Source organism: Paramisgurnus dabryanus, chromosome 3 (assembly GCF_030506205.2).
Source record: "Paramisgurnus dabryanus chromosome 3, PD_genome_1.1, whole genome shotgun sequence".
Lineage (NCBI taxonomy): Eukaryota > Metazoa > Chordata > Actinopteri > Cypriniformes > Cobitidae > Paramisgurnus > Paramisgurnus dabryanus.
Window position 1 is genome coordinate 22,099,226 of NC_133339.1, and position 19,445 is coordinate 22,118,670.

The 19,445-nt window shown below is 38.2% G+C and overlaps 1 protein-coding gene across 1 annotated transcript in view; it reads right to left on the reverse strand.

The window, feature by feature from the left end:
* Nucleotides 1–827: 827 nt before the first annotated feature.
* Nucleotides 828–19,445, reverse strand: part of LOC135733769 (neurexophilin-1) — a 35,648-nt gene continuing 17,030 nt past the window's right edge. The window contains exon 2 of the mRNA XM_065252556.2: nucleotides 828–3,915. Within this exon, the coding sequence (XP_065108628.1) occupies nucleotides 3,118–3,915 (798 nt within the window). The 3' untranslated portion in view covers nucleotides 828–3,117. The remainder of the gene's footprint in view (nucleotides 3,916–19,445) is intronic.

The following is a 19,445-nucleotide window of genomic DNA, read 5'->3' on the forward strand; positions in this document are numbered from 1 at the left end:
GAGTGACATCTTTCTCTACCTGCGTCAGAACCCGATGGGTCTCGTACACTCTTGCAAAATAGTTTTTTGTAATGTCGATGATTTTGGATTCTTAAGGTATAAATGAGACTTAGAAGGCCCAATTCCATTTCTACCCCTCTCTCCCACTCCGCTGTTTAGGGCGTTAACGTGGGCTAGGGATGTCCCAATTCTCTTTTAGTTGGAGGGGTAGGGTCAAATAGCCCTTCAGACGAAGATTTTTCAGGACCCCACTTTAAACGACGGGTCAACATGGCTGCTCATGTGAGTATAATTCAAGTCTTTTTTCACATTAATAAACTTTTTAATGACAAATAATCATTTGTTTTATGATACATTCAATCTTGTGCATATTTACAGCCATGTTTTAAAAGAAATGTTCACAAAAAAATCGCAAAAGTTTGCTAACATTTACCGTATTTACTCATTGCACAATAGTACAGCAACATGTGAACAAATGTAACCTCTGGAGCACGTCCTTGTTCCCCCTTCTGATCGCATCCTGGTTCCCCCGGTCTGTTCCCTCTCCGGAGGCGGCACACCGGTGAAAACTTCCGGTGCTTCAGATTGCCAGTCCACTACAGCGATTGTGAACAGACCTTGGAAAACCGGAACGTGAATAGACGGAGGAAAAAGCATCTGAATTGCTAACAGAGGGGGGTGTAGTGTGCTGCTACACTGTAAAAAAAATCCGTAGAAATTACAATGTTATTGCAGCTGGGTTGCCGGTAATTTACCGTAGATTTACATTTATGTTATTTACTGGCAAGAGTTTGTTCAAAGTTAAATAAATTTTAAATATTAACAAGTCTTTATCTTTACGGAATAAAACTATACAATAACAGCCTCATGCAAAGCATTCTGGGAACCAGAAATCATCATCAACCTTTTTCTGTTTTTTGCTTCAGATTTTGTTTCCCAGAATGTTTTGCTTGATGCTGTTTTTTTAGTTTTACTCTGTAAATACAAAGACTTGTAAATGTTTAATGTTCATTTAACTTTGAACAAAATATTGCCAGCAAAAAACATAAATTTAAATCTACGGTAAATTACCGGCAACCCAGCTGCAATTTCTACGGAATTTTTTTACAGTGTAGGCTTCCGGGGCCACTGTAACTAAACTTTTATGACTGCAGGTGAAAGCGGCAATGTGATAAACATTGCATCTACTTTGACGTAGGACGATGGCGTGGTGTCCCATTTCTTAGGGGAATATTTTAACCCTTTTCACTCTGTTTTAAGGGGCATGGGAAAGTGTTGAAGGGATAACGTAGGGAATTGGACCTGAATGTCAGTATGTAATTAAGATAATGCACGGAAATCATGAACACATTTTATACAGGTTTGACTTGCTGAATTGTTACCTGGAAGTAACTGAGACTTATTGTCACTCGCTATTCTATGAAATCATTATTTTTTCTTATATTGAATAGTACAGTTAGTGAATGTACCCGATGACAGTGGTGCACAGGGTATTGTCGATGTGTTATAGTGCTTTGATGGAAAGCAGAGGTGCAATGAAAAGGCTTTGTAGGAATTGTGTAATGAGCTTGTATGTAGAATAATGAATTTTGAATTAGAGGGGAATAAATAGTGCGTCTTTTAAGAACATGGATTAACAGATCTATCCAGAATATTTCCGTCCTCATAACTCACTAAATTACACGGAACCCTGCAGGGTAACATTCGCTGTACCGAATTTAACTTTAGGCAAAAGGTTTATTCATGGGCTCATAAACGCTGCTTTCCTGTGAGACACTTTGATGTTTCATATTGTGCTTTTATGTTTCTCTATTTAGCAATGCGAGTTTGTTTTTCTTTCTTCTTTTGTATCTCTCGTCCGTGTCCTTTTCTCATCTGTGTTTCCTCATACATCCCCATGTGCGCGTTTGCTTATGCCATGCGTCACCTGTTTTCCTTTCATATCCTCTTTTGCTCCATCACAAACATATCCCGTTTCCTTCTCTTTGTTTCTGTCATGCCCACCTGCTTGTCATTGCAGACGTCATGACACCCACTGCTGTCTTTTACAGTACGTCCCATCATACTATTCCTTTTTCTCAGTAGTACCCAGATTAGGTTTCCATTTGTTCTAGAGCTGGCTTTTATTTAATTATTTAACAATTATTTAAATGTTTCGATGAATCTCCGCTAAACTGTGTTTTCACTCAAGGTCGACTTAACTTCTGATTCTACCTGAACATCCAGAGAAGACCTGAGCCTAATCTTAAAATCTGCAATGTGATTCAATTATGCAAAATTAAGATAAGATTTTTATTTTGCCACAGACTGCAAGGACGAAGGAATCCCGCATTCAGCGAAACCGTTATCACAGCACAAAGTCAGGAATCCTACACCAACATAACGTCTCTTCTGTAACAATAAAGAGTTTGGCTCAATGCAGACTCAACATCTCTCCAGTTTTTTTTATTAAAGTGCTTACTGTCCTGCTTTTGCTTTCTTTCTCTTTAATTCCCGTTGTTATCTTATTTTCTAATCTGGTCATTTCGTGTCCTTCTTTCTTGTGTGTTTCTGGTGTGATTTTCTGTTTTTTATTATACAAAGGTGGAGACAGGTGTCAGTGGGTCATGCTGTATGCGTGTGTGTTAGGTTAAAATAAGCCTCTATATTAGCTGGGCCACCTCTTTTACCTCTGCATAGTAGTCAGTGTGTTTTATTGTCTGCAGGTATTTATTAGATGACTGTGACACTGAGCACTGATGAGGGCAGCCAATCAGGGAGTCATTCCGACAGACAGGCCCCTCCCACCCTGAGCAGCAAAGACTCTTCACCTGGGCCTGACAATTTGGTTTTGCATATATATTTTGCAGGTCACATTTGCCAGGTCGTTCAAGAGGTTCTTCGAGACAACAACTGCAGCACATCAAATACTGTACATTCACCTTTATAGAACCACCTGTGAAGGCCACAGGTCATAATGGGGCATTCCCATGTCAGCTCAATGTCCCTTTAGAGTCTTTTCGATATATCCCCAAGAGATCTTTGCATTTATATTCACGTTCCTTTGTCCATAATTAAACTCTTTCTTTACCCCTTGACCAGCCCTCATCACCCCTCTGGTTTAACGCCACCTAAGCGCTAACCAGAGGGTAGGTAGGGCATTTCGTTGTGGTAGTTATAATCTGGACAGACTTTCTGCACCAACCGGTAGTCTGTGCTGTAGAACGAAATGTAGATGCAAATGACCTTAAAGGGTTTGGAGCAGATCCAGGATACGTGGCTTTGTGTCTGCTCCTGGAAGCAGGTTTTGGAGGGGTCGTAATTGCAGAGCGAGGTGCGTTTGCTGCGGTCCACTTTTTCGTAGTCTACGCGGCAGTTGAAGATCTTGGAGTCTTTGGGGTAGACCACGCTCTGGCGCTCTAAGTCAAACTCCACCGCCTTCACCGGAGGCACCAGGCTGACGGAGATGTTCCCCTGGCCGGTGGAGTTGTGACGGAAGTAGACGCTGAAGGTTCCGTTTCCGTGATCCACAATCTTACCCGTGATGAGCAGATTGAGGCGCACCGTCTTGATGTTGGAGTAGAAGTCACCCCAGCCGAACATCTTCTTAAATTTGCCTGTTTTGACGATGGGAGGGCGACGCTTGACGCGGGAAGTCCCCAGCGCGTCTGTGTCCGATTTGAGGAGGTCACTACCCAACATTTCCCAGAATTCCTGCTTGGAGAAGGGAACGGGTGAGCGGTAGGGCAACTCCATTGTTGAAGTGTTGGCAGCACGGCCACGGCTGTGCATCACCCAGCGGCTCAAAGGGGAAATAGAGCCCGGAGATCCCAGAACCCCTAGAGTTTTGGAGGAGTCTGAAGAGGGGGAGGACTTTGATGCAGATGAGGGAAAGGAAGAGGAGGAGGAGTGGGTATCTTCCTGTCCTAGAGCCAGCTGGAAGACAGAAAACAGGAGTGAGACGGTAAGAGACAGTATAATAGAGAGGATGAAAAAATGTGACATTTAAAGTAGAGAAGAGGTTACAGAGACAGGAATTTGAATAGAAACTAGATTTGCATTTCCGGAAGGAATACCAGTGCTTGCAAGGGAGAAAGAAATTGTTAAAGATTTTACGTTTTTTTTTTTGTTTCGTATTTGTACATCTGTGTATATGACAATCAGTGTGTGAAGTGGGTGCTTTTGCAGATGTAACCATAAACATCACAAATCAAAAAATAAATGCAAGAGAGGACAACTGCGTTTCATTAGGAAAACATTAAAATGACATAATCGATGTCTGAGTTTGTAAGTCAAAGGAAGACTTATAAAACTAAATCAATGTTCTTTTCAACGTTTATGAAACCATAGATAGCATTCCAAAGGCTGCAATGATCTGCAAAACAAAGTTTAATCTGAGTCTGTATGCCGAGAGGTTTACGATAAATTAATTACAGAAGACTGTGGAGATGGAGCTGTGCGATATAAACAAATAGAAAGTTTGAGGAATATCAATACATTGCGGCTTTATGAGCACTGTAATAAAAAGTACAGCAATTTCAAAACAGCACTTGCCTTGTAATAAGACATGATTTGCGTGACTCAATAAGAAAGAAAATGAACAAAGTGCTAAGAGAAAGCATCACAAGCATTTAAATGAACCCTCAGCAACACATCATGACACTTCACTCAAATGTCCAAACCGCATTAGACTCCCATCAACAGGAATTAATCTGTGCAGTCTGACCTGTCCTCCACACTTCACAGTTCATTATATTGCTTTTGATATTGCAGGGGAATGGTCGGTTCCCTTTATGGCTTATCTGTTTTTACAGGAGATCCATATGACTCCCAGAGCTAATTTGACTAAGAGAGAGAATTAAATCTCAGTGCTGTATCCTTAAGAAAAGAAACACAATAGCTTCATTCGAAAAACCTGGAGTGCTGTCTTGAAAGGCCATATACTAACACTCACAGAATGTAATAAGTAAAAGTGTGACATGTTTGTCAAGTATGGAACCAATACTCGAAATGTGACACGTGCTGCAAGTCTTGAACACACACACACACCCGGAGCAGTATGCAGCTATTACTGCAGCACCCAGGGAGCAAAGGGGCATAGGTGATCTCAATCGCAGCCTGCAGGCTTTTAGACTCAAACCATTGACCTTCAGGTTTCAAGTTCAGCTCTCTCATCACTATACTACAACTGCCCCTAATAGGTAGATGATTTGGAACGCTCTACGTTTGAAGCAATCCCACTGTCTACAAAATGAGCATGCACTTTGAATGGATGAACTTACTCTAAATAGAGTTTAGCATTAGTACATTTCTGCAGTATGCTAATGCAGTGGTTCCCAAACTTTTTCAGCGTGTGGCCCCCCTTGTGTACGGTGCATTCCTTCGCGGCCCTCCAAAGAAAATTTTATGACAAAAAACTGTTCTAAAACTCAACATTTTAATAAAATAAACATTAAATTATACAAAAAGTAGTGCTTTTGGTTAGTAGCCTTATTTTTTTAGGTTAATTACACAGAATTCATGATAAATTAATGTTTTCATAAAATGTCACAAAACCGAGGCCCCCCTGGCACCATCCCGCAGCCCCCCTGGGGGCCCCGGCCCCCAGTTTGAAAACCACTGTGCTAATTGATAGGGCTGCATGATTATGACAAAAATCTTAATTGTCAATCATTTACCTTGATATAGTAATTGTGATTATTCTTGGCCACAGTGGTGAAGTGCGACCCGTGGTGGTGAAGTGCAACCTGCGGTGTTGTACATGTCACAAAAATATAAAGTACAATATCGGCCAGTGAGATATCTTAAAGTTCGTGTGAACGCAAACAGCCAGCAGACTCAGAGGTAGTGCACTATTTGCAAGGGCAGGCAACTGATATCAGTGATGACCCACTGGCTTGGGGGCGGAACAATGTGGCAAGATATTCTCTCTTATGGTCACTCAAGGTTGCAAAAAAGTATCAATCTGCGCTACCAGTACACCGACAGAACGGGTTTTCAGAACGCACATAGGTGCTGATTCTGTGGGTGCTCCGGGGGCTCTGCTTAAGCACCCACCGAAATGGCCAAGCACATACGCTCAATAGCTTCACATTTGTTTTACATTTAGCGCCTAAAACCACACAGAAAACATGACCGCTCCGCGTCCGCCTCTTCAAAGTGTTTGAGCGCTCCAGAGCATCTGTCATTTCGAAGTGACCTCAGCATTGCTTGACGTTGTGACGAGCACCCACCAGCGAAAAATAAATCAGAGCCTATGAACACGCACGTTTGTTAAGAAACGTTTATCTGATCTGCGTTTACATTTTTATATTTCAAAATATATGTATGCATTATATATAAGACCTATATATGCATCAATGTGCACGTGCACGCACGGCCCCCACATAAACATTCTTTAACCACGGCGGTGAATTGGTGCATTACCATCGCGGTGGTAAAATACTGCCAGCCTCAGAGCCCTACTTGGCGGTTAATGAAGTTTTGAAATGTTTTATAACTTTAGGTGAAGCAGCTGCATGGTAAATTCTAAACATTAAAAATGAAATAGTATAATGTAAATCACAAATAATTATGGGAGTTATGTTGTTAGTAAAAAATCCAAAATGAATGGCTAAAGGACACGTCAACTTATCAATTTTTAAATCTCTGATTCACCACTGTATTTGGTGCCCAAACATACTGCCGAAACGCACAGAAATGAGCACAAATGGACAGCTGTAATTGAGGCTTTAATGTAATTGTTTCACCCATATTTGTAATCCTGATTAGTTTTTCGATTAATTGTGCAGCCCTGGGCTCTATACTGTAGTAAGTATAGAAATCCACAGCACACAAATATTTGGAATAATAATGCAGATTTAATGGTAATGCTATAGTATTATTTTTAGTAATGAATGAAATATTCATGACTCAGTGTGTAAAATTCCAGTCATAGTAATTTTTTTTGTTATAATGTACTGTTTTGTGCATGAAATCATCTAACATGATGTAAAGAACATTCTGTGAAAATATAACCTTGAAATCTTTGTTATTGACTGAATAAGGACATGTCAAACTTTGATGCTTCAAATCTCATAGATTTTGAGACTTTAGCCTGTATTTCACAAGTTGGGTCAAATTTAAAGGCAAATTTTATTTTTGCTTTTTATCAGCTCATCACAATGCATTCTGGGATTGACCTTTTCATACAGAATGCATTCGATGTTGTCGAAAAAAAACATGCAATCAAGGGATTTAATAAATTTTTTCATAAATCTGTGTCGACAAAAGCATAAAACTTCAAGGAGAGAAAAACTGCAACAGGGAGAGTCTAATGTAAAGGAAGAAACAAATGCAGGGGGGGGGGGGGGGTGAAGAATGTTTTGAGTATACGTGTGAGTGTGTTTGCGCATTTGTTGTGCGTCTCAGTGTTTCTACAGTACGCAGAGGTGGATGAGATGTGTCTCTGTGTGGGCTCATGTATGGGTGAAGAGCCCCAGAGTGGGTGTAATGGGTAATTAGTATATGGTAATGATCTATTTGATACGCCCTATACAGACATAATCCAAGAGGAGCTCTAAACCAGATGTGACTCTTCATACGTTTGTGTGTGTTGTGGAGTGCCAGAGAACAATGCCACTTTGATGTATTGTTTATCATCTGATAGGTTTTAAATTCTGTTTGGTCTGTTTCTCTGAGCCCACGGACCTGAGGTGCAGTGTATCTGCACGGTCAGCTTCAAAGCTAGAATTCCCTAAATAGAAACTTTGCTTTATAGAAGCTCTCCAAATGAGCCAGATACAGGTTTATGGTTCGCTAAGACCTTGCGAATTACGGCTACTTGGAACACAATCACAACATTAACGGCCACTGCCAATAGTTGAAGCTAGCTGACAACCTATAGTTATTATGTGACCTCTTGTCTTTACCTCCATCTGTTTCAGGGACATGATAATGTAACCTGTGGAGTGCGAGTTAATGTGATTTGTGATTTTTCTATTCAACTGTATGACTAGGTGTAACTTTTCAGCAAGCGTGATAAAGACATGTGAAGTATACTTTTGGAGAAAGGTTAGAGGTATGTTCCTAAACTGGCCCTTATTTCCTAATAAGTTTATTTGAGCATACATTCCAACCACAATATATGCCAATCCACTTTCACAGTATGCATGCAATAGCTGGCGATGAAGGATTCTGTATGGTGTACTTTATGTATATTCAGACAGAGTGTAAGTGTCTGTGTGTATATGAGCTTGTTCTCGCTGTCAGGCTATGTCTTATCAACTGAACTTAAGGAGCTTTCTCTTCCATAATGCATGCTGCCCTGTTTCAACCCTGATCCTTCAGCCCACTCTGACGCTTCACGCCCATCTATCTCATCTCATGTTATGCAGGCTTATACCGGCTTAATCAGGCTTTCTCATGCCCGATATCTCCAAGCTTGATAAAAACAAACTCCATTTTATACTGTATGGATTAGCGCTTACATGCACTTTCTAATTCAGTCTTACAAGTGGTTTTGTTCTTTCTTTGTCTCTTAAGGGGCACTACACGTTTTGTTTCACTGACTTCCATTCATAAGAAATTTAGCTGCGTCCAAAGTTCAAGTCTGGTGACCTGCAAATTCGTATCACGTGGAGACACGTGACCAGTAGAAAACCGGTACGTCATAGCATCACGTTTCTCCGTACTAAAAAGCAAAAATGGACAAAGTGCTCCCAGCCCATATTTGTGGTAATGTCTGAAAAATATTTGCATGCTCAAAGTCTAGTGTGACCTCCCCTTTATTCGCTTTTCTTAGATCATGCTTTGTTCTCTTTCAGCCTTTTTCACATTCGAGCCTTAAAGGTCTCCTTAAAGGACAAGTTCGGTATTTTACACTTAAAGCCCTGTTTTCAGATTGTTAATGATGAAATAAAACGGTTTTTACTGAAATTTGGACATATGATGCTGGCCTGAGAATTTTCGGGTGTTTGTTGTATCACCCACCACCTCTACAATGGCTGCATAGGTGCACTGGAACAATCCTTGCTAAAATGCATTAAACTTTCGTTTACAAAGACGTGAAACTCACCAAGTGGTCAGGGGTGTTCACTGATATGCTCACAAAAATCGCTGCAAAAGATGCTTTGCAACAGGTTTTATCGTAGTTTTTGTCCAACTCCATTGACTTGTATAAGATGTGCTGTGAGGTACGGTATTACTCTGCTGCCGAAAACAGAAATTGAGTTGTTTGTATTCTTGCAATTTGCAAAGGTGGATAATCGCCACCAACTGGGCTGGAGTGTCTATTATTCAAGCTCTCAACGGAAGAATGTACGGGTGTGAGGCGTTTTGGAAAAATTAACAACGAATGCTAAAACAGCTGTTGGAAAGCATCTTTTGCAGCGATTTTTGTGTGAGCATATCAGTGAACACTCCTGACCACTCGGTGAGTTTCACGTCTTTGTAAATGAAAGTTGAATGCATTTTAGGAAGGATTGTTCCAGTGCACTTATGCAGCCATTGTAGAGGTGGGGGGTGATACCACAGAAACTGAAAAATTCTCGGGCCAGCATCATGTCCAAATTTCAGTCAAAACCGTTCTATTTCATCATAAACAATCTGAAAACAGGGCTTTAAGTGTAAAATACCAAACTTGTCCTTTAAAAGAATGTGTGGATTAATATCTGGCCTTGACGGACATGTAACGCCACCGCAGACTGAATAATTCTACATTAACACTGTTACAGATCTGCTAATCTGCTCAGCAGTTATGCAGAGTGGGTCTTGCATCAATGTCATGATGGATAATTGGAGGCATTAATATTAAATTGTATTATTGTGCTTTGAAACACCTGTCTTGACAAGCTATTCTACACACACTCCCGGCTGAAAGTTGTACTGGGATAAATACGTGCCAAAACTTTTACTCCAATTTTATACCTAAACCTAATGGGGCAGTTTCCCGGACAGGATTTAGATTAATCTAGGAGTAGGCCTAAATTATAATAGGACATTTAGGTAGGTTTTATAAACACATCTTCAAAACAATGTCAATGTCAGTGCAAGGTGTTTTTTTTTAGTTAAGACATTAGACTTCCGGAAAACCGGCCCCAAAAGTTTTAAAGCTTTTGAATAATATCATACATTATTACTTTGTTTTCTGTAAAACTTGATTCCAATGATTTGTGGTTGCTTATCTATAACGCTAGTGTAGTTCATGTCTCTCTTCATGTCAATTTTTTTATTTATCAAGATTTATTTAGACAGTCATTAGCACGCTGGTGTCCTCGTCAGCCAATCTGGGTTTGTGATAATAACCAGCTGACTGTATATTATCTCACATTGAGGTTTTATGGCTTCATGGATTGCATTGTGTTGCTGACTACAACGTGGCTGTGATTTATATTACAATCACAATTCCTGGCTCTGGTTTATCTCAGGTCTGTTTGTACAGTAGGACTTGATTGCACATACTGGTTTCCTAAAAATTAAAATTCTAAACTGGGTTAAAACAAAAGACACCAATGTTATAAATGGCACACACGTCCTTATTTCTGTGTCTCTGTGCTAAATGATGCAATGTTATTTTCACCAACTAAAAGCTTTGCTCTTCATCTTTCTCTGAGCAGTAAACACTTCACAAAATGAACAATATCATGTTCATTCTCAATCGACTGATGGCACTTTAAAGACTTTAATGTCTAAACTCGCCCGTATACATCAATCCATTTATTACAATGAATACAATTAATCAAATATATATATATATATATATATATATATATATATATATATATATATATATATATATATATATATATATATATATATATATATATAAATTTTCTTTAACAACAAGTCATCATTAAACAGATGCTCATTAAATATGCTAATTTAAGTTTTATTTAAATAAAGCCCTTAGGCACACAAAACAGGTTGTGCTTTTAACTGCATATGTCTGTCTCTTTTCAGATCAAATTCTTTATCTCTCTTTCTATCCCTCTATTGTTTCATGTGCCCATTTTTCTTCAGCCTTCTAATCCACTTCTGAAACGGCACGAGGGAGAACCTGCACGTAAACCCCATTTCTCCCATATGTCCCTGGAGAAGCATCTTACCCCCAGATTAATAATGAACAAAAATATAAAGCAGGTAGACATATTGATTTTAATCTATTCAGACTTCACTCTAATTTTCTTTTTCTCTTATTTTTTCTCACAGAAGAGAGGATGAATTTAAAGAAGCTGCTTCAAGAAGAAAGGGGTGAAGAGGACAAACCGCACCATTACCCTCTGCTCCTATAACCTGATCTCAATTTCAGTCTCTCTTTCTCTTCCTCTCTCTCTCTCTTTCTGTACTTCCCATATGCTTGAAGATAGCTGACTTCTCACATTGATCTATGGCCAGTTTTCGTCTACAAACTAAGTCTTGACCTTATCAAGAAAAAGACGAGCTAAACAAGATGGAAAGGATAAGACCACAAAACATTTGTCACATAATCACGTATGCTCATTTGCCATCTTTGCTTCTGGACACAGACATTTTATCAGCACTTAGTACTTACTTTCACTGCACCGCCCTTTATTCATTGATTGAATGAGGCGACTGAATGAAACTTCATTTTGAAGTATTCTGTTGAGGAATTTCCATCAATAAGTATAAAGCAGTCGGGGATTGAAAGAATATTCTAATCTGCTCTCCGAATCAAGTGTCAAAATGAAAGAATCGCTGAAAGAAATGAACTGGATTTTATAACGTTTTTTTGTCTCGCATCTGAAATTAAAGACACGATTCACTCAATATCACTGTAATTTTCTCCACCTCTACAGGGATATTACTCCCCCTTTCATTAATAAGGTCTGTAACTAAATCAACCGTTTCATCACACTGGCGACTCGATATTGACTTCATTCGCTTGCTTTTAACACTTGAAGTCAACAGCGACGACGGCCATGCTAAAACGCTGCAGGGGAAATAATGTAATATGGGAAAGAAAGCACACAGTTGGAGTCTGAATGTGTAATAGGTATTTAAACTGACCAGGATCTAGTCTTCGCTCACCTTTCATTTTGATTTTAATAGGCTGAGAAAGTACCGTTATAAACATGGGAAGACAAGACAATAAGGAAGAAAAATAGCTCTGCTGTGAGGCTCAATTAGAGGAGAGAGAGGTCTCTTTAATATAACAATGTGATGTTGGCTTGAGCACGGTAAATCCCATTTATTCATGGTGTATTCATTTGTATGAGTTCTTTACGCACTACTGACTTGTTTATAAGATTTAGAGAAAAATGTGCACTTTAATGAGTACATGCCGATGATACATGGTGGGAGTTGTGAAACTTATTGGAAAAGAACTCTGAATCGATATACAAAGGGCACAGACTAAACATTAATACACCAAAATAAATGTTAACACATAATGGGCACTGATGCAGGAAATTTTAACAGAATAGCTGGAGCTGTGGGGTTACGTTTCATCATATTGAGCTGTGGTGCTCATGTGGGCAGCGAAGGTTTGAGTCCAGTTATATCAGTTTCTGTCCTTCCTCTACTATAGGAATGAATAAAATGTGGCCAAACTGTAATGTAAAAATTATTGATTAAAAGTTGAGGCTATTGAACACCAACCCTCAGAGCACACATTTGGGGAACATAACATAAATAGTTTTAATAGTTTTAAAAATGAATACATGGCAGCTACCAGAATGAGAAAGTTGTAATAGGCTGTTTAATGGGGCGTTCGCACATACAGTACAATGATTTTATAGCCGTGATTTTATTACAGTTATTTTATTTGACTCTGAGTGGATGAATTGTTGATTTTGGTGGAAGTTTCTACTGCAGTGGCTGCAATGTTCTGTACTTCTGAGCAACTGCCATTAAAATGGTATTAAAAAAGGTATCGTGTAGCTTTCTCCATGTACTAGTACATATCTACTTGATATTTATGAACGAGCAGATGAATGAACGAGATTCAGAGTCTTAAGACAGGATGTCTGCTTTTGTCTCTTTAGTGCCACTGGCAATGTAAACGTCTGGCCAGTCGGTGTGTTTAAGGATTACTTGAAGATCCGCAGGGTGATAAAACAAAAAAGGACAAGAGCACCGCTTTAGGCAGCAGATGGCAAATAGCTGTGCAGAAGAAGGAAAAAGAGCAAAAGATGGATCTGTGAAACTTAGCTACATAGCTGAAGGATGCATAATGAAGGAGGGAAACGAGAGAGTCGTGCGTGAGCTTCAGTGGAGATGAGCCCACGTGGGCTTTGTAACGTTTCACAGGAAGAAACAATCACAAATCTTTCTTCAAGACAGCTATTTTAAATAAAGATTACAGGGAGAGCACATGAAGAATTTTCCTTACTTTGTACTGTACAGTATGTACATACATTATATCTTTGCATCAACTTCTCCTGCCATGTACAGTACATTGATTTTATTGCCTTTGTAGTTTTACTGTATTTCTACTGTTGTCTTATCTGTGTCTTAGGTGTGTGATTTTATTAAACCTAAAGAATCAGAGTAACATCCGGGACAAAGTGCTGATGCATAAATGAAACAACAGAAAATGTAAGTCTCCTGAGGTATAGAACAGCAAGCCAATACATTTTTAGGGGGTGTCTCAGTTGAGCCTGGTCTCATTGTTAAAAAGCACCTATTGTCCTGTTCACGTTTTTACATTTCCTTTGGTGTGTAAGTGTGCATTAGTACATGTTAACGATATGCAAAAAGTACAAACCCCAAAGTAAACGATGAAGCAAGCTATTGTCTCCAATGTAAATCTCTTTTCTTGGACTACAACAAACACACGGATTGTAGGCAACAGTTTACTGCCTGGGATTGGTCATGTAGACAAGACCGACATAACTCGCAAGCCTGTAAGTTAACTCCTGTTAGCATTGCATTGTGAGCGAATCTTTCAAACATGGTAAGGAGCGTCACATTTCTGGCTGATGTCAGAGTTATTCAGACCAATCACAACGTACAAATTAGCTGGCCAATCAGGGACACAGCGCTTTTTAAATCTGTGCATTTCAGGAAGAGAGTGAAAACCGTACGGTGTGTGGAAAATAATGTGTTTTTGACCATAAACCACGCAAACACAATGTATTATACCAAATACACAAGATAATGTTGTTTTTAGCAATGAAATAGGTGCTCTTTAATACATAGTAATAATACATAACTTTCAAAAACACAAAAGATAGTTTTGTTGTTATGTTTAAATAGATGCTGATGCAAACAATGTAGATGTATTTGCAACATTCAATTGCAGCATTATTATGTTTTAACAGCTACAAAAACTTTAAACATTTACAAATCTTTCATACCATAAAGATTGTGGTATAATTTCCCTTTAACCATTTTATCAATAATATTACCAAAATAAAAAAATAAGTAATGTATTCTTTTTATATTCTATTTTTATATTCTGTTTATATATATAAAATATAAAATGTTTGTTTGTTAACAATAAAGAATTTTAAAGATATTTTACGCTGCTAAGTGCTAATACAGTCCTAGCCAAACAGTTTATTAAAATTATGTACTGTTAGAAATAAAAAGAATAACAGACAGACAAGTGTAATATAGTTTAATACTTTGTAATTCTCTAAAAGTCATGAACATTTCATTAGGTAAATTATAAACTGACTTCAATAAAGAAGTCAGAAAATATTACTGAAAACATGTCATTAACATGAGTAGGAAATGCCAATGACCGAGATTTTAATATTTATGAATAGGATTACGTACAAATCTGTAAGTCTGTTAATACCAGGGCTTTGAACCAGAATTTTTTCTCAATTGGTTCGTTCCGAACAGAAACAGTATTTTAACATTTCCGGTTTTCGGTTAACCCTAAAGTTGACGTTCCTGAACCGGTTAGAAAAAAAATAAAGTTCCTGAACCGGTTAATAACGCTCCGTGTCAGCTGTGGGACATACAAATAAGTAGGTTGATCATAAGGACATTAAACTTAAATTATTAGTCTACATTATCAAAATTAAAAAGGCTACATTATGTAAGCGGAATAACTGTAATTCTGACATGCCTACATTTTTTGAGTGCACTTGCAGTAAACACACAAAAAAAATTGCATAATATTTGCGAATCGCATGCGAGCCGAACCGTGGGTCGTGATCTGTACGGATCATGGATCAACTGTGATCCGTTACACCACTAATTAGTAAAAAACAAACATCTTGAGAAACTTGGTAGCCTACAATATTTACCTCTTATGAATTAGCATTAGAGACTTGGGCTTGAGTAGACTACCTGCTGGTGGCAAGTTTCTCATTTCTCAGATGAGTCAACGACGACCGAAAGTGAACTTCATCGAGTATTGCATAGAAATCTTGTCAAAAAATGAAAAAAAAAATAACCTTATTAACCGGTTACCATTATTTTAAATAAACGTTTCTGTTTTCCGGAACATTTATTTTTTGAAAGTTTCTGGTTTCGTATCTGTTCCTTGCAAAACATCAAAAGTTTCTGGTTTTCGTTTTCATTCCATGAACCGGTTCAAAGCCTTGGTTAATACATAAATAATTACCTAATTAGTCCTGTCCATATATCGATATTATACATTTCAGTGTGTATGAAAACGTAAGTTACTGTTGTACAACCACACACTTTACGTAAAAATACGTATTCTCATGAGATCACGTTGCTCAGAAAGGATCTGCTGTAAAACTGCTTTGTATAGACACTCAGAACCGAACTCTGAATCTACAAAGATTTATTCAAGGTCAAAAACACCTTAAGGTTTAACATCCCATAACTCTCTGTACATGAACAGTTAGGGTTTACAGTATATATAAAAAAAAAACTGGTGTCAGTAAGGATAGAGGTGGCGGATTGGTGTCTTTGCTTTTGTGCGATTTGTGACAGAATTATTGAGCACAGGCCCTAGATGCTTCAGGCAACATAAAGATAGAAAAAGCATGTTAGTTTGGGGGGGGGGGTGGAGTCAAAATAAATTGAAGGATGAAAAGAAGTGAATGAGAAAACAGAATGCCGACATATTGCAAACTTTATAGTGCCATGCAAACTAAAAACATTTTTAGTTGATTGAAAATAACAATAAATTAACAACATGTCTATCATAAAACCTCTCATGTTTTTTTTTAAAAAAAAGAAGATTATCCACAAAAAAATTTATGTTATGAATGCCAGTTTACATAATTGGCGATGGGCCATTGAATTACTAAAAAATAATGCACACCCAAGGTGGTAATACGGCACGACGCGAAGCGGATTTACACCGTGGCTGTGCATTATTTTTAAATAATTCAAATGACCGGAGTCAATTATTCCGCTTATACCACGGTTACCACAGACATTGCTCTGGTGGTTATTTTAAGACATTTGGCAGGTTAGGTGGGTCGAAAAATAATGCATACTCATGGAACATTTCTTAACCAATCAGAATAAAGCATTCACCAAATACAAATATATTTTATTATTAGTAGCATTAAAGTTTGATTTTAATCACCGATTTTACTTACTGACATGTTAATATTATATTAAGGTTATATTTTCACAGAATGTTCTTTAAATTATTTAGAATTATTTTATGTAGACAATAGCAAAAGCAAATGGGTTTTCACAGGCATCCACAAAATTTGCATACTATAGTACGTATAGAAGTATGTTGTTCTGAAGACAGCCAGAGGGACGATAAAAGTGACGAGAAGAATGCATAAGAAAGACAGCATCCACTTTGATAATAAAAATGGGACATGAATCTAGCAAACTTGCAGAAAACGTTCAAAGCCTGCTTCTGATAGACAGGATGTTAAAGAGAGTGGAAACTGGGAGATAGAGAGCAATACAGGCAGTTTAAAAAGAGTAGGGAGATGACCAGTGTGGGTCTGTCAGCTCCAGAGGCAATAAACAGGCATTTAAAGAGACAGGTACACAGTTTCACCCCAGCCAATTAAAAATAGAGATTGGCACAGCTTTCTACCTGAATCTCTTAAAGGGACAGTAACAGTGCCCTACTGAGGCTAATTAAAGCGACGACAGCGCCATTTTACTCGCCAGACCTCAAACAACAACATCTGGGAATATCACTGAATCTGCTGATTTAATCTGTGACTGTCCTCAGTGCCTTGAGGAACTGTGATTCCATGAGCTCTTGTCCTAAAAATGTTGCTTTAATAATTCCATTATGGAGTAGTGACTTTTCTTTTAGTTTTCCTAATGAATACGTGTTGATGGTGTCACAGGCTGTATGTGCCGATAGACGACACTACCATCAATCGATGATAGGCAGACATATGGCCGATAGCGCTAGCCTTAATGTTCCCTGGCATGCAACAAATTTCAAAGCGCCTGGGCATCAATGACGGCCAAGGATTAATGGCATCATGTTTAGAAGGTTGCGGTTATGACAGTGTTCCCAGCTGCTCTTAAAGTATCTACTTTTTTTCTACCAATCCACTTTCATAAAAGTGTAAATGAGTAAAAAATGAACAAATAAATAAGTAAACTGTTGCTCTTAAAGGAATAGTTTCCCCTAAAATTAAAACTTAGCCCATACTTTACTCACCCATAAGCCATCCTAGGTGTATATGCCATTCTTTCATTAGCTGAACATAATCAAAGTTCTAAAAATTAAATAATATCTTGGCTCTTGAATTCCTAGCTTTGTAATGGCATTGAATAATGACCAGAATCTTGAAGTATCCATCAATCATCCATATGATTCCAGGGGGTTAATATATGTCTTCTGAAGCGGACACTATGAACACGGATAATGTTTTAAGCTTATTTAGAGAGCAAAACGACACGTTTAAATGTAAATAACAATGATAAGCTGTGTATGATATAAAATGGTGGCAATGCAGACTTCATGGAGCTCATTTCGGTAATTGTTTCAAATGATTGTTAGTGAATTATCTGTCATTTTCAATATTGGGTGACAATTCCTTTAAGGGGGACATATCATGAAAATCTGACTTTTTTCATGTTTAAGTGCTATAATTGAGTCCCCAGTGCTTGAATCAACCTAAAAAATTTTACAAGAACAACCCAGTTTCTCAGTTTTGATAAACCATTTTCTGTAAGCATGTGAAAAAATAGGTCATTGAAATTAGAAGAGGATAATACCACCCCTTAATCTGCACTATCCAATCACGCACTGTCATTTAGATCAGCTTACTTGCATTTAAAGGGGCACACGCAAAAACGGCACATTTTTGCTCACACCTACGAAGTGTTAATTTGAATATGTTATAATAAATTATCTAGGGATGCACCGAATATTTGGCCACTGAAATTTTTCATCCGAAAATGGCCCGAACGAGCATTTTTGTTTTTTTGGCCGAAAGACTTTTATGACCGAAACAATACGGCCAAAATGTTGTGATGACGCGAACAGAAAACTTGACTTGCACGTGCTTGTCTGAAGCAACATGTCTGCGATGTGGACGTATTTCAGTATCCCTGTGTCTTAGGGCTGTCACTTTTGTGAAAAAATCATTTTCGATTTTTAATATATAAGTGTTCATTGAATCGATTGTAAAATCGATTTTCCATGTCTAAAAAAGACGTTTCCATTTTCAACGCCAAATAACAGACAAATGTAAAGAGAGCGCCTGAAACGCACAAGTCAGCAATATTTCTTATTCATTGTCATTAAGTTTCGTGCAGAATAAAAAACAGCAACAGTAGTGCAACATTCTCTAAAAAAATATGCAGAGTGGACTGCTGCCATAAATGAAAAACATTACTGCGGGCTTCAACCGGCTGCTTTTATGATTTAGGCAATTCAAAAATTATTTTAAATAATGATTCGATCCATTTCAAACAACTGTTCAAAAATGAAACTTTAAATAGACTTACTTGAAGTTGAGAACATGCTGTGTATTTTTTTATTAAACGTAACCGACACTTAGGCGGCACTAGGCAGGCATAATGAAATGCGCAAAAAGAATAGGGCCATTACAAATTATTGGTCAGGAAAACAAGTCGATCAACATTTTAGGGGTCAAGAGCAGAGCGCTTTTCATTCATTATATGTCCATCTGTTGTGAAGACGCACTCCGACCGCACTGATGTCCCAGGGAAACTCGGGTACTTCGTTGCCAGCTGCGTATTTCGTACTGCCAATCTTCCATCACAAAAGCGGGTTGCTGTCAGCTCGCAAGGGTGGCTCCTTGTCATAATTCCTTCATCTTCTGTAACGTCACAATTTCGACGCTCTCTCGTGTTGCACAGGTTTATTGACGTTGTCCTCCATTTTCTTTGCAAAACACTAGATGCAGCGATTGAAAGCGTAAAACTATAGGTGCGTAAAATTGCTGGGTATTTTCTGTCTAGCTTTCGCACACCTACTGCACTTTCGGAATTATTTATTTTCTTTTTCTGCTTGTTTGTGAGTTTTGTTACATCTATATTTTTAACTGTTTAATTGTTTTAAAATTAATAGTGTACATATTTGGTTAAAATCGATTGCCTATTTTCGTTTTCGAAACTTTTTTTGGTTGGTCCGA